Below are 13,630 nucleotides of genomic sequence, written 5' to 3'. Positions count from 1 at the left end.
TTAGAGACTTAACTCCCATTTCACATATTATTGTCCAGTATTTTATTTCTGTCTTTTTATTTTGTTAATTTCTGCTAAATGAGACTTTGTCATAATTATGGTTTTATCTGGTTGATCCTTATCTGGCTTTACCCTCATTTCTGTTGCTATCACTGATACCTTCAAAAGAACATTGAACGATGGTGCTTCTTTTGTCTAAGGTACAACTTTTAGAGTTTTTCTTTAACAAAGGTTGTAAACTCCCTTGGTTGTTTTTTATCTGGAAAAAAAAATCTCATGATTTCACACTTTTACTTGAAAGATTGTTCTTCGGTAAACTATTTTCTCTAGGACTTTGGAAATATGATTTTATATTCTCCTGGGCTTCTACTGTCTTCTCTCCTTTGCTTTTGCTGTTTAGAAGTTAGCCATCAAGCTGAAAGCTTAACCCCAGCTCACCTCCCCACCACCAGGACCACCACGCCTGGCCTCCCCTTGAACACTCCACCATGGCCAGTCCTGTTTTCACCTTATAAAGACAGTGGTGTGGGATTGCTGTAACCTTTAGGCTAATGGCTGTTTGAAACATTGCCTCCACCTATAATATGGTTGCAGTATTCTGTGAGGATTTGACAGAGAAGGACACCTGTGTTCCTCACTCTCAAATATTTTGAGTGGTGCCTCAAAGGGCACCCAATGCCTCTACTCTGGAAAAAGACATTGATTCAGTGCAGTTTCCAATCCATGAACAATGCTTTGAACTGGTCAGCTTCAGAAACACATGCTGCTGTTGTTCCGTGCTGCGGCCTTGAACTCCTGCCAGAGGTTCTAGGAGAATGTCCTGGCACACAAGGCCTAACCCAGAAGGAAGGAGAACTTGTTGACCTGTCTGGGAGACTGTTTCCACAGCATTGCCACTCCGAAGAAGGTTAGTGTGACTCCACCAAAGAAGTGCATTTCGAGGTTGAGACAAGAAAGCGATCTCTTAGACAACTACATGCAGCAGGATGCTCATGAATGTTTAAATTATTTGCTGACCACGGACATCCCGCAGGAAGAGAAGAAACTAAATGGGAGACTGAAAAACTGGCAGTGTGAAGGAACTGCAGAGAGTGATAAGCCAGGATCACTTGTGTCCATGAGATTTCTCAGGGAGCACTCACCCATGAAACTTGATGCTTGAGCTGTGAAACTGTCTGTAGCAAAAGATGAAGATTTTCTTGACCTTTGTGTCAACGTGGAGCAGAATATATCTATTGCTCCCTGTCTAAGAGACTTCAGCAACACAGAAACATTGTGGAGAGGACAGGAATATTGTTGTGAAACAAGTTGCAGCAGAGGCCCAGCAAAGGATGAGGGTCAGAAAGCCGCCCATGATTTTGGCCTTGCATGTCGAGTGGTACAAGTACATGGAGCAGCTCCACGTACACCAAATGATCTTACCAGGTGGTCTTCCTGCTGGAACTGCAGCTCTCCAATGCCTGCAGTGACGTGGTCCATCTGGACTGCGTGTACGCCCTGGCTGTGGTGGCGGTCCCCTGGGGCAGTGCTCCTAATCATGGCTTTATGTCCATTTTACTGTGGTGAAAAGCCATGGCTTCTGGCTTTTGTTTGCTGATGACGTGGTAGAGAAAATGGATGCCCAAGCTACTGAAGAATTCTATGGCCTGACTTCAGATATAAAAAAAATTTGGAATCTGGATATATTTTATTCTGTCCATCAAGATAATAACTTAAAGGACTGTGGGACTCATTTGAATGGGGGGAACTGTTCAAAGCACTCTGAGCTGCAGACGTTTCTCTGCAGACACCCATCCCCGCCAGAGACCCACCAGCAGTGTACTCCATGTCTCAGGGGTCTGGCTGTGTGAGTCCTCCCCCTTCCCCCAGCTCCCCTTCATTTTCCTACATGCAGCCCTACTCGAGGGTTTAAGTTAGTCTGAGGTAACGTCAACTGCAGTCAGATCGTAGTAAGGTTTAGATGAATGACATTTGCTAATTTCAGGATTGAAATCACGATTGCTGGGAGAAATATTAACAACTGCAGATATGCAGATGATACTGCTCTAATCTAGTCAAAGCTATGGTTTTTCCAGTGGTCATGTATGGATGTGAGAGTTGGACTCTAAAGAAAGCTGAGCACCAAAGAATTGATACTTTTGAACTGTGGTGTTAGAGAAGACTCTTGACAGTCCCTTGGACTACAAGGAGAGCTAACTAGATCTCCTTTCCAAATCCTAAAGGAAATCAACCCTGAATATTCATTGGAATATTCTTGCCTGAATGCCGAGGTCCAGCCCCGGCTGATCCAGGGTATTCGAAGGAGAGACGGCTAGAAGACCTATTCAAATGTTAATTAGAGATATAAAGAGTAATAAAAAGAGGATAGCTCAGTAGGAAAATTCAGTGGAGAAAAGAAGCTGAGTGGCTTGGTTTACGTGGAAAATCAATATAACCCATGACACCAGGTTAGCTCTGACCACGGAGGCCGCAGGCGCCCTCTCGAATAGTGGAAGGTGCCCCACCTTAGACACCTTCTCGAGTGGGTCTTAGAAGCCCAGGCAAATAAATGGTCACAGAGGATATCCGCGCTCCAGATGGACACTCAGCTGAAAATTGAGGGGAAGAATGACATGGGGAGACCAAGCGTTGGTGAGCAAGGCCCATAGCTTTATTTTCAACAGGGGCTTATATACCCTAAGTTACACATAGAGGATAATAGGGGATGCAAAGTCAGCAGTTTTTGATCCTTATCAAAAACCAGGGTTTCTTTTCTGCAAATTTATCGTATACAAATGGTTTAGGTGATTTACATCATCTTCTGGCCAGAAGGCCTATTAACATTTTATGACTCTTGACAAGGACTTATTAACAAAGACTTATTTTCTCTAAGAGTAATTATTTTAAGGTTTGGCGCCATCTTCCGAAGATAAAATTGCATTCCTATAGGGCGGATGTGTAATGGGTTTACAAAGGAAAAAATTTATTACCTTAAGGGTCTAAAGTTACTAACACCAAGACCACTATTTATTTTTTCTACATACCAACTATACTAATTAATACACATTCAAGGATACAATTCAGGGGATGTGGAAACTTGGCAACAAGCATTGGCTCATCAATGAAATCTTTTACTAGTTTTATTCTGACAGTTTCTAACTCTCTGAAAGGCTCTAAGCTATTTGAATATCTTAAGCTTCCCGTGCCTCTGGAGGCTGGGAGACTGTAAACAATCGTATGCATAGCTGTAGGTGTCCGGGTAAACTTGTCAGGTGAGTTAGAGAGCCATCTGAGGGGTTTGGATTTAAACACTCCTAATTGCCCAGGAACTTTATTAATTGGAGCTGTAAGTTAACTCTTTGACAGAGAGAGTGAGATGGTGGGGCTGGGACAGCCCCCAGTAAAGTCAGAGGTGAGAGCACAAAGCAATAAAGTAGGCAGACTCTGGTTTTTGGGGGTAGATGCTCGAGAATATCCGGGGGCACTCCCGAGGCTCGATCCCGCCTTTGCGTCTGCCGAGCCTCCTTCCTCATGACCTTTGTCACGAGTGGAATGTCTCTCGCTGGCTCCCGGCACCTGAAAAATCCCATGGACAGAGGAACCTGGTGGGCTACAGTTCATGGGGTTGCAAAGACTCAGACAAAGGACTGAGTGACTGAGCACACATTCATTGGAAGGACTGATGCTTAAGCTGAAGCTGAATGCTTTGGCCACCTGATATGAAGAGCTGACTCACTGGAAAAGACCCTGATGCTGGGAAAGACTGAGGGCAGGAGGAGAAGGGGGTGACAGGATGAGATGGTTGAATGGCATCACCAACTCAGTGGACATGAGTTTGAGCCAACTCTGGGAGTTGGTGAAGGACAGGGAAGCCTGGCATGCTGCAGTCCTTGAAGTCACAAAAAGTTGGACACGACTGAACCACTGAACAACAACATGTTATGGCTCTGTCTGGCTGAATTAGAATGACATTTATTATAAACATGGACAGTCTATTTGGGGTCTTTACTAATCTTCCTAAAGAAAGTGAAAGAAAGTGAAGTCACTTAGTCATGTCTGACTCTTTACGACCCCATGGACTGTAGCCCACCAGGCTCCTCTGTCCATGGGATTTTCCAGGCCAAAATACTGGAGGGAGTTGCCATTTCCTTCTCCAGGAGATCTTCCCAACCCAGGGATCAAACCCGGGTCTCCCTCATTGTAGACAGAGGCTTTACCCTCTGAGACACCAGGGAAGTAATCTTCCTAAATGACTTCTCATTTCAATGCATTCCTTTAACTCATCTTTGGAAAGACTGCTCCCCATTTTTAGCTTCTCTGCCTCTGTTCCAACAGACAGAAGAATGGGGTGGATGCCCACCTTTTAAGAGCTAAAACTATAGCTTTAAGTTTGCGTGAGTGAAAAGGTTTAAAAGGAACCTCGAAACTGAATTCATCCTCCAGGTGGAACTTGGAGAAGAGAAGCTGTTGAGGGTGTCTAGTGGCTGCCCTGGGCTGTGCCTGCCGGCTGTTAGAATCCCAGGGACTGAGGAGGTGTGGAGCTCAGGGCAGGCAAAGCTGAGTGGGGGAAGCTTTTATGTACAGTGGAAAGTGGCTTTTCTTGTCTTGCTATCAAAACCTAGTTTCAGGGAAAGGGCTCTATGCTCTGTTTTCAGTGCTGCTTGTCTTCCATCCGTGAGCTGTATCTCTCCTTTATCTGATGCTGCTAAGCTCTCCAAGGGATCTTTCCAATCCCACTGGTGTTTCACAGTTGGTGGTGGCAGGGTGGAGACCCCACGGAGACTGCCTCCGGCCCAGGTCTCCTTAGCCAGGCGATACCTTTCCTCGCAGGAGTCGCATTGCACACCTGTTCACCTGTTAGCATTTCGGTCCGTGTGCGAGGCCCCAGCAAGGCCCAGGACTAACACGGAACCTTCCCTAGAGGAGATACTGGAGTTAGCTGGGGATACAGGTGGGTCAAAGGGAGTGTCCATGGGTGGGTGGAGAGGTGACCAAAATGGCAGTGTTTCCTTGGCTCAGATTCCCAAGGTGCTTGACAAGACAGAGTGTTTTTTTGGATGAACCTTATCTCACCATAGTTATTTTACCTTTTTCACTTTTGTTTTATATGTATTTATTAAATCATTTGAGTATTGGTACCTTTTATTAAAAGGGTCCTTGTGGGGGAAAAAAAAGTTATCCATCAAATAATGGTTGTTCCTTTGTCAGCAACCTTTAAAAAATACCGGCTGCTTCCCAGATTTCCATTTGTTTCCAGTTTCTGCAGTTTCGTGTGACCAGTCCAGGTGTGGGTTACTTTTCCCTTATCCTGTTTGGGACTTATTAGGCTTCTGAATCTGAGCATTTGTACCTTCTCTTAAGTTTTGGAGACCTCTCTGGTGGCTTAGAGGGTAAAGCGTCTGCCTGCAATGCAGGAGACCTGGATTCAATCTCCAAAATCCCCTGGAGAAGGCAATGGCACCCCACTCCAGTACTCTTGACTGGAGAATCCCATGGATGGAGGAGCCTGGTGGGCTACAGTCCACGGGGTTGCAAAGAGTCAGACACGACTGAGTGACTTCACTTTCACTTTAAGTTTTGGAAAAGCCTTAGCAGATTATCATTTTGAAGTTCTTATTTTTCCCATTTTCTCTGTGATCTCCTTCTGGAAGTCTAATTGAAAATTTGTGGACCTTCCCATTTTATCTTCAATAGCTTGGTCTATCTTTTATATTTTCTATTTCTTTGTCTTTCTGTGCCGGAGTCTGAATAATTTCTTCAGTTCCTAGCTCACCAATCCTTTGTTAATTTGTGTTTAACATACAGTTTAACCTGCCAATTGGATTTTTAATTTTGGTTATTCTGATTTCCACTTCAAGAAGTTCTGTTTGATTTTTCTCTCAAATCTGCTTGATCATTTTTAAAAATAAAAAAATATAGTGGCTGTTTTACTCTTTCTTTTTGGTTAGTTAAATGTATTAAAGATACTTATGGTAATTCTGATTATCTATAGTCATACGAAGCCTGATATGTTGTCTGTTGGTTCTGCTGGTTTCTTCCTCACGTGTGTTGTGACTTTTGATTGAAACTCATTTTTGATGGAACTTAGTCTGCAAGAAGTCACTGAAGCCTGAGTGGAGTGCTTCTGCCATGCACTTGTGGCTCTACCTCCTGGAAGCACGTTAAAATAAATGTGGTTTTCACACCACATACTTGCAGAATGATCAGAAGTCCTTAGGGAAGCCAGTGGCTATTGCTCCCCTAGATTCCTGCTTTCTCTTTATTAGGAACTCCAAGGATTTCTCTTTTCCTTTATCAGCTCATAGATGTAGGTAAGGTATAATTTTTCAGGATATCTAGTCTGTCGTAGAGTCAGATTTAGAACTTCCTGCTCTTGGCTAGAATGTCAAAGCATGTGAAAAAGTTTCTGGTGTGACTAATGTAATGCGGATTTTTTGTATGTTTCTTTTTCTTTTCCTAGGGTGATCGTGGAGTCCCAGGGTCACCAGGAGAAAAAGGGAATCGAGGAAATAGGGTAAAGTGTGAGGATATCCTTCTGTCCTATTTTTCATATTCCTGTTGCATAAACTCACCTTGACAGCTCATTTTTAAGCTCTGGGAAAGAATCATCTCATGACTTTATACTGGACTGGGAGTTAAAGGCAACAGACATTAGATGAGTCTTTGGAATCTTTACTGAAGGCCTGGCTCTGCTGATAGTGAGAGGAATAGGTAATCCAAGTTGCCTACCTTTTGTGGTTTATTACATGCGTCATTCCCTGTCTCACCAGCTTGCTGTAGCTCCCTGTCACCAGGGATTTCATCTCGCATCCAAGGCCTTTCAACCACACCCTTCTCTAATCTCGGCCAAGAACTTGTCTTTCCCAGCCAGATTTTACTTCCTACTGTCTCCTGAAGGTTCCTTCTGTGTCCCTGCCTCTGTGTCTCAGCCTGCGCCAAGCACCCCTCCTTGAATGCCCTTTCCCTGCCTCCATCTTTTAAAAAGATTTTTACAAGCTTTATTGAAGTATAATTGATTTGCAAAGTTGTAATAATTTCTGCTGTACAGCAGAGTGATTCAGTTATACATATGTATTTATTCTTTTTCATTTTTTTTCCATTCTGGTTTATCACACATAGTGTTCTCTGCACGATCCTGCAGGACTTTGTTGTTTATCCTGTGTATACCAGTTCACATTCTGCTAACCCCAAGCTCCCACTCTCTTCCTCCACCGTCTCCTCCCTGCCTCCATCTTCAGTGCTTATTTGAATATCACTTTTTCTTCAGTTTCCATCTTCTTTATTTCTCCCTTGTGATGCCCTCCTTGGCCCCGTCAGTCTGGTGGTCTCCCCCTTCTCTTCGTCCTTCCTGTGTGCACTGTTTGCACGACCTGTTGGAAGTTACCTCTCTGTGTAAGGGAAGGCAGATACCCGATGTAAGTATCACCACTCTCCCTTCCTGTGCCTTTGGCAGACATCACTAGTCAGTTATGGAATCCAGCCTGAAGGGCCCAGCAGCATAGTCAGCTTCTGTTGATTGGATAAAGGGGGTGAAATTTATTTATTTCTTTGTACCCCTCATGGAATTTGAATAATGAATTGATTTCCTGAAAAGTAAAATGGGGGGTTACAAGCATGGCTTTTTATTAAGGTTCAATTTCCAACCTGTAGTTTGTAGACCAAAATTACGGAGAAGGTGGGGCATATACCACACTTCTTTCAAGACTGGAGAGCCTTCAGTTACCACCAGATTTTGTTCAACTCAGTAAACGTCCTTCAGGTGCTTCCTATCTGCAGGGCATTTTGGTAGCATGGTTATGACCAACAAAGAGCTGGGTAACTGGTGCAGAAGATTAGATTTATAGAGGAAGAACTCTAACACAAGATAGGATAAAATAAAATCTGTAAGAAAGGTGCAGATGAAGAAGAATGGGAGCACACAGTGACTTGGAGAGGAGTCTAAAAGAGAGTGGCCTTCTTCATCCAATCAATCATAAATATTACCTGAGCATCTATTGTAATTCAGGTGTGAATTCTGTGTCTCAGAACTGGCCTTTATGGGGAAAGACAGACATGAATGAAACAATCATGGAAATAGATGTAAGATTACTGCTGAGATAAGTATATGAAGAGGAGGTAAATTTCAGGGGCATCTGATCCACCCTGTGCAGTCAGGAAGCCTTCACTGAGGAAGTAAAGACGGGAGACAATTTAAAGGATTAGTAAAACCCGATCGTTAGGAAGGAGGAAGGGGAAGAGACCAGACCTCCCTACTGATGTCCTGTGGGCCTTTGAGAATGTGCCGAGGGCAGGCAGAACTCAGGCATTCCAGGGAACGAAGGAAGTCAAGACAGTCTGCACTCTGACCTCTATGAGAGGCACATACAGGGTGTTCCAGGCTAAGTTTCAGCTGGCCTAGAAACTTTCAGCAGGAAGGTTTATAGGCAAGGAAGAACATGGTCAAAGCCATCGATGTGGAGGATTACTCTAGAAGCCAATATTTGGGTCAGCAAAAGGAGGAGCTAGATGTTGGGCAAAACAAAATAGGAACCATATGCCAGATTTTATACTTTGCATTTTAATTTATTATTCTATTGACTCCCTGTAACAGCCCTGGTAAGATAGGTGTATCATTTTTACAAGAGAAAAGATTGTCTTAGAGAAGCCAAATAAATTTGCCTTGCTAGTAAATTAATCAGCAGGATGGGAATTTGAAGTCATGAATTCCCTCTTATCACTATATCAGGCCAGGGACGAGTTGAGGAGGGGGGCTTCTTGTAGAGCCCAGAGAATATCTGTTTCCTGTGTGTCTGAGACCCAGATCTCAGAGGGGGTGCCCCACGTCACTATTCTAAGTGTGTGTGTACCCTCCATCAGTTCAGCTCAGTTCAGTCGCTCAGTCGTGTCTGACTCTTGGCGACCCCACGGACTGCGGCACGCCAGGCCTCCCTGTCCATCACCATGTACGTAACAGGACGTGTACAGGACGTGTACATGTACGTGTACACGTACAGGTACGTGTACATCCCTGCAGGGGAGCGGCTCTCTCCGACCCTGTGGCTCTGTAGGAACTGGGACACAGAGATGGTACCGTTAACGGCAGATTTTAAGAGAAGCAACCATTTGCTTATCGTGTCATAGTCTCATAGCAAGTGGGTCTCCCTCTCTGGTTCCCCATCGACAGTAGTTAGGAGCTCTGCAAGCATTTTTTGTCTCTTTCTCCTCCTTTTTTTTTCATGAGATCACTTGCTCTGCTAATGCTGTGCACATCTGTGATGAAGAAAGCCTTCTTCTTTTTCTTACACGTGTGTGTATGAAGGCGCATCAAGAAGCTGTAGAAAGATCCAGGGATTTGGAGGTGGGGAGATGAGGTCCACGTTCCTCATACACAAATGGGTTAATTCTTGAGTTGTCAGTGTTAAATGAGGTAATATACATGTATGGCCAGGTGTGTCACAGATTTCCGATGAAAGTATGTTTTTTTTTTTTTTTTTCTATGTCTCTTTCTCAACTCTTTGGCGGCAAATCCTTTAAGGTTCAAGTCCTAAGTTGCTCTTTTAATTTAGGTCTCCCTTCTCCTCTCCCTTTAGGCAATAGGTGATTTTAAAAAGTGACACTTGTCTTTTAATGTCATTTAAGGGCTTGATGGGACCACCCGGACAACGTGGAGAGCGTGGAGAGCCTGGGCTGAGGGGAGATCCTGTGAGTGGTGGTTGAGGCGTTTCTGCAGCGTTCATCCAGGGACTGTGAACTGTTTTCTTGGGCACAACAGCAGAGAACAATGAATTACTCATTAATGAGGCATCTGTTCAGCCTATCTAAGTATTGCAACAAATAAGAGATTTGAGAGAAAACCCATCTTACAGAACATCTGGGTTCTTAAAGAGCTTGGAATTTTAGTTGCATTGGGTATTTGGGATGATTGAGCAGATCCAGACAATGAAAAGATACCACTTTGGTACCTTTTTTTCCCCCAGTCTTTCTTCCTGTACTTTGTTTTCCTGTCTTTCCCGTCCAGTTGAGCTAAGAAACTTTCATTTTTTCAGGGGAATCCTGGAATTGATAGTCCCATCCAAGGCCCTGAGGGAGAAAAAGGAAGGCGTGGACGCCAGGTAAGCCAGTCTCGTGTTTGCCTGGGGATACTGGTGCCCATGGGAGCAGATGCTAGCTGCTGCAGAAGACTTGGGCATTCAGGCTGGATCAACGTAGAAAACCAGAGACCAAACCTGTAGGACTCCATTATCCACAGAGACAGGAACTCCCCACCTATATCCTTGCCTCTTAGGTTTTTTTTTTTTTTTTAAACCAATCTTATCTAACATGGCATTAATAATAAAAGTTATTTGCATTTCTGGTCCTTGGTTTCTTCATCTCCAAATGAAACCATTAGACTCAAGGATGCCTAAGATCTTTCCAGTTTTAAAATTCTCCAGTTTTATAATTTGAACAATGCTCAGGGTTTTACACTGCTGGCTTGCTTTCTGTTACTGCTTGTGTTAATTGATTTGTATCAAGTACCAGTCATTTTTAAAGATAAGGTCCTTGTCTGCTTCTAAATACTAGAAGTATCCTGACAGGAGTCATCACAGAAGCAAAAGGTCTTTATACCTTGACAGACACTAAATTTGTTGGAAGCTAATTTTAGATTTTTATGTCCCAGACATTAAAAGGCATGACTTGGAAAAAGATAAAAATAACCCAATCCTCACAATTCATCATTCCGAGTTTCCAGGAATGAAGTCTGCATAGCAAATGCTTATATAACTATAGAGGAACCACTATTATTTGAACTCCAGTTTGCATCCTTTGACAAAACCTTTCGACTGTGGGTCTCCCCCCTGGAATATGACTGGTTCACAACCCTTTGATACACATCCAGGTACTGAAGAAAATCCAGTTTGTAACAAGATCATTATTATGTAGCTCTGTGAGAAAATTGTCATGACTTGCTGCAAGAATGTCTCATGCAGTTATTTTGGATCAGCTTGGAGGATTTTCTTTGGTGAGTTGAGATCAGAGGCCCTGTGAATAGCCAGCCACTCTATCAGCTATGGTGTTGAGCGAAGGGAACAGCAGGGAAACAACTCTTAACCCCTGTGGGCCCCGGTTTCCTCATGGGCAAGGTTGGACTATTAGAGAAATCATTTCAAAATTTCCAGGAGTCAGTGGGTGAAAGGACCTGATCCATATAAACTGTGGTTTGCTCCCGTTTCACTGCTCAGAAGGAAGTCAGGCCCCTGTACAAACTGTCTAGTGTGTGTCTATCACAGCACCACAGCCAGGCAGAGAGCCTCCTGCTCACAGCTTTCAGAGGCCTCCGTGGCCGACTTTAGCTGAGGGTTATTAACCTTGAACACCAGATCCCCAAATTGTGTGTGCAAACAAGAGCTGCAACTGATGCAGTGTCGTAATGTGTTGCATCTAGGTTCCCTATGCTTTTTACTACACAGAGCTCAAAGAAGGATCTTAACTACGTGTACTTTGAATAGATTCAGATAATAGAAGTCACTCCTACAGCTAGGTAAGCAGGCAGCTAGCTGGTGGCTCAAAATTCTCCAATCCAGGCTTCAACAGTATGTGAACCACGAACTTCCAGATGTTCAAGCTGGATTTAGAAAAGTCAGAGGAACAAGAGATCAAATTGCCAACATACGCTGGACATCGACAAAGCAAGAGAATTCCAGAAAAATATCTACTTCTGCTTCATTGACTATGCTAAAGCCTCTGACAGCATGGATCACAACAAACTGTGGAAAATTCTTCAGGTGATGGGAATACCAGACCATCTGACCTGCCTCCTGAGAAATCTGTATGCAGGTCAAGAAGCAACAGTTAGAACCAGACATGAAACAACAGACTGGTTCCAAATTGGGAAAGGAGTGTGTAAAGTCTGTATATTGTCACCCTGCTTATTTAACTTATATGCAGAGTACATCATGCGAATGCCAGGCTGGATGAAGCACAAGCTGGAATCAAGATTGCTAGGAGAAATATAAATAACCTCAGATATGCAGATGACACCACCCTTATGGCAGAAAGTGAAGAGGAACTAAAAAGCCTCTTGATGAAAGTGAAAGAGGAGAGTGAAAAAGCTGGCTTAACGCTCAACATTCAGAAAACTAAGATCATGGCATCTGGTCCCATCACTTTGTGGCAAATAGATGGGGAAACAATGGAAACAGTGACAGACTTTATTTTCTTGGGCTTCAGAATCACTGCAGATGGTGACTGAAGCCATGAAATTAAAAGATGGTTGCCCCTTGAAAGGAAAGTTATGACCAACCTAGACAGCATATTAAAAGGCAGAGACATTAATTTATCACCAAAGGTCCATCTAGTCAAAGGTATGGTTTTTCCAGTAGTCATGTATGGATGTGAGAGTTGGACTGTGAAGAAAGCTGAGCGCCAAAGAATTGATGCTTTTGAACTGTGGTGTTGGAGCAGACTCTTGAGAGTCCCTTGGCGTGCAAGGAGATCCAACCAGTCCATCCTAAAGGAAATCAGTCCTGAATATTCATTGGAAGTACTGATGCTGAAGCTGAAACTCCTATACTTTGGCCACCTGATGTGAACTGGCTCCTTGGAAAAGACCATGATGCTGGGAATGATTGAAGGTGGGAGGAGAAGGGGATGACAGAGGATGAGATGGTGGGATGGCATCACTGACTCGATGGACACGAGTTTGAGCAAATTTCAGGAGTTGGTGATGGACAGGGAGGCCTGGCATGCAGTATTCCGTGGGGCTGAAAAGAGGACACGACTGAGCGAGTGAACTGAACTGAGCTGACATTGTAGCCTGTGAAGTGCTATGAGAAGAGAGCCCTCTAGAGAGCAGTCTTTCCTTGGTGTTAGTTCTGAGTTGATATGAAGTACAGATTCAAGGTAATCTGGAAAGAGAAACTCTACCATATGCCTAGTGTTTGGGGAAGGAAGGGGAAACTGGTACATGGCTTCACATTTTTGGGGAAAACAAAAACCAATACGACTTTTCTGGAAGGCAATCAGATAACACCCATCCATCAGGACTGCTGTTTTTCATTTTTTTTTTTTTTTTAATATGCAAGTGACAGAAAGCCTGACTGGCAGTGTTTGGCTAATAAATGTGTTTGATAGTCCAGGGGTAGGTGACACCAGGTCTGTTACACCAGCTCAATGATGTCATCAAAACCCAGAGGTGTCCTCAGGGACCCAGGGACTCTCCACAGTGCCATCCTCAGTGTGGTTCTTGGGCTTGACACTATAAAGCATTTCGTCTTCACCTTTGCATAAGATGCCCGTAAGATGCCAGAAGGAAAGGGGCTTTTCCTCACCAAAGTACACCCAGCAATATTCTCTTTATAGCTCATTTGGCCCATTGGCTGGGCCCTGTGCTCCCCACCTGCCCTCACCCCGTTTTAAGAGAGCCAGAGAAAGCAAGTCTCTGCCAAAGGACGTGAGATCGCGAGGACTGGTTTAGACCTGTCTTAAGTTGGTCCCTTGGAGCCTGGTGTGTTGTTGCAGCAAACGAAGCTGACGTTTTCTTAGCAAGGAAGAAAGGGTCGAGAGAGCATTGTGGAGCCACAGCTGCGTCTGCTGTGGCTTAAGGTGTGTGTGTACTTGGACCCAGTCCTCACAATTCTAGAAATTTATCCAGAAGCTTATGATGGGCCAACTCCAAGATTTAGCTCCAAGG

At 44.0% G+C, this 13,630-nt stretch overlaps 1 protein-coding gene and 1 pseudogene across 1 annotated transcript in view; both read left to right on the top strand.

The window, feature by feature from the left end:
• LOC129644558 (collagen alpha-4(VI) chain-like) overlaps positions 1 to 13,630 on the top strand; it is a 131,339-nt gene that overhangs the window by 57,751 nt on the left and 59,958 nt on the right. Inside the window, 3 exon segments of the mRNA XM_055570142.1 lie at positions 6,440 to 6,493; positions 9,598 to 9,660; positions 10,005 to 10,070. Coding sequence (XP_055426117.1) covers positions 6,440 to 6,493; positions 9,598 to 9,660; positions 10,005 to 10,070 — 183 coding nt within the window.
• LOC129642918 (ubiquitin carboxyl-terminal hydrolase 46-like) lies at positions 977 to 4,679 on the top strand (annotated as a pseudogene).

Source organism: Bubalus kerabau, chromosome 2, assembly GCF_029407905.1.
Source record: "Bubalus kerabau isolate K-KA32 ecotype Philippines breed swamp buffalo chromosome 2, PCC_UOA_SB_1v2, whole genome shotgun sequence".
NCBI lineage: Eukaryota > Metazoa > Chordata > Mammalia > Artiodactyla > Bovidae > Bubalus > Bubalus kerabau.
The sequence above is the reverse complement of the archived record's forward strand: the minus strand, read 5'-3'. Positions and strand labels throughout refer to the sequence as shown.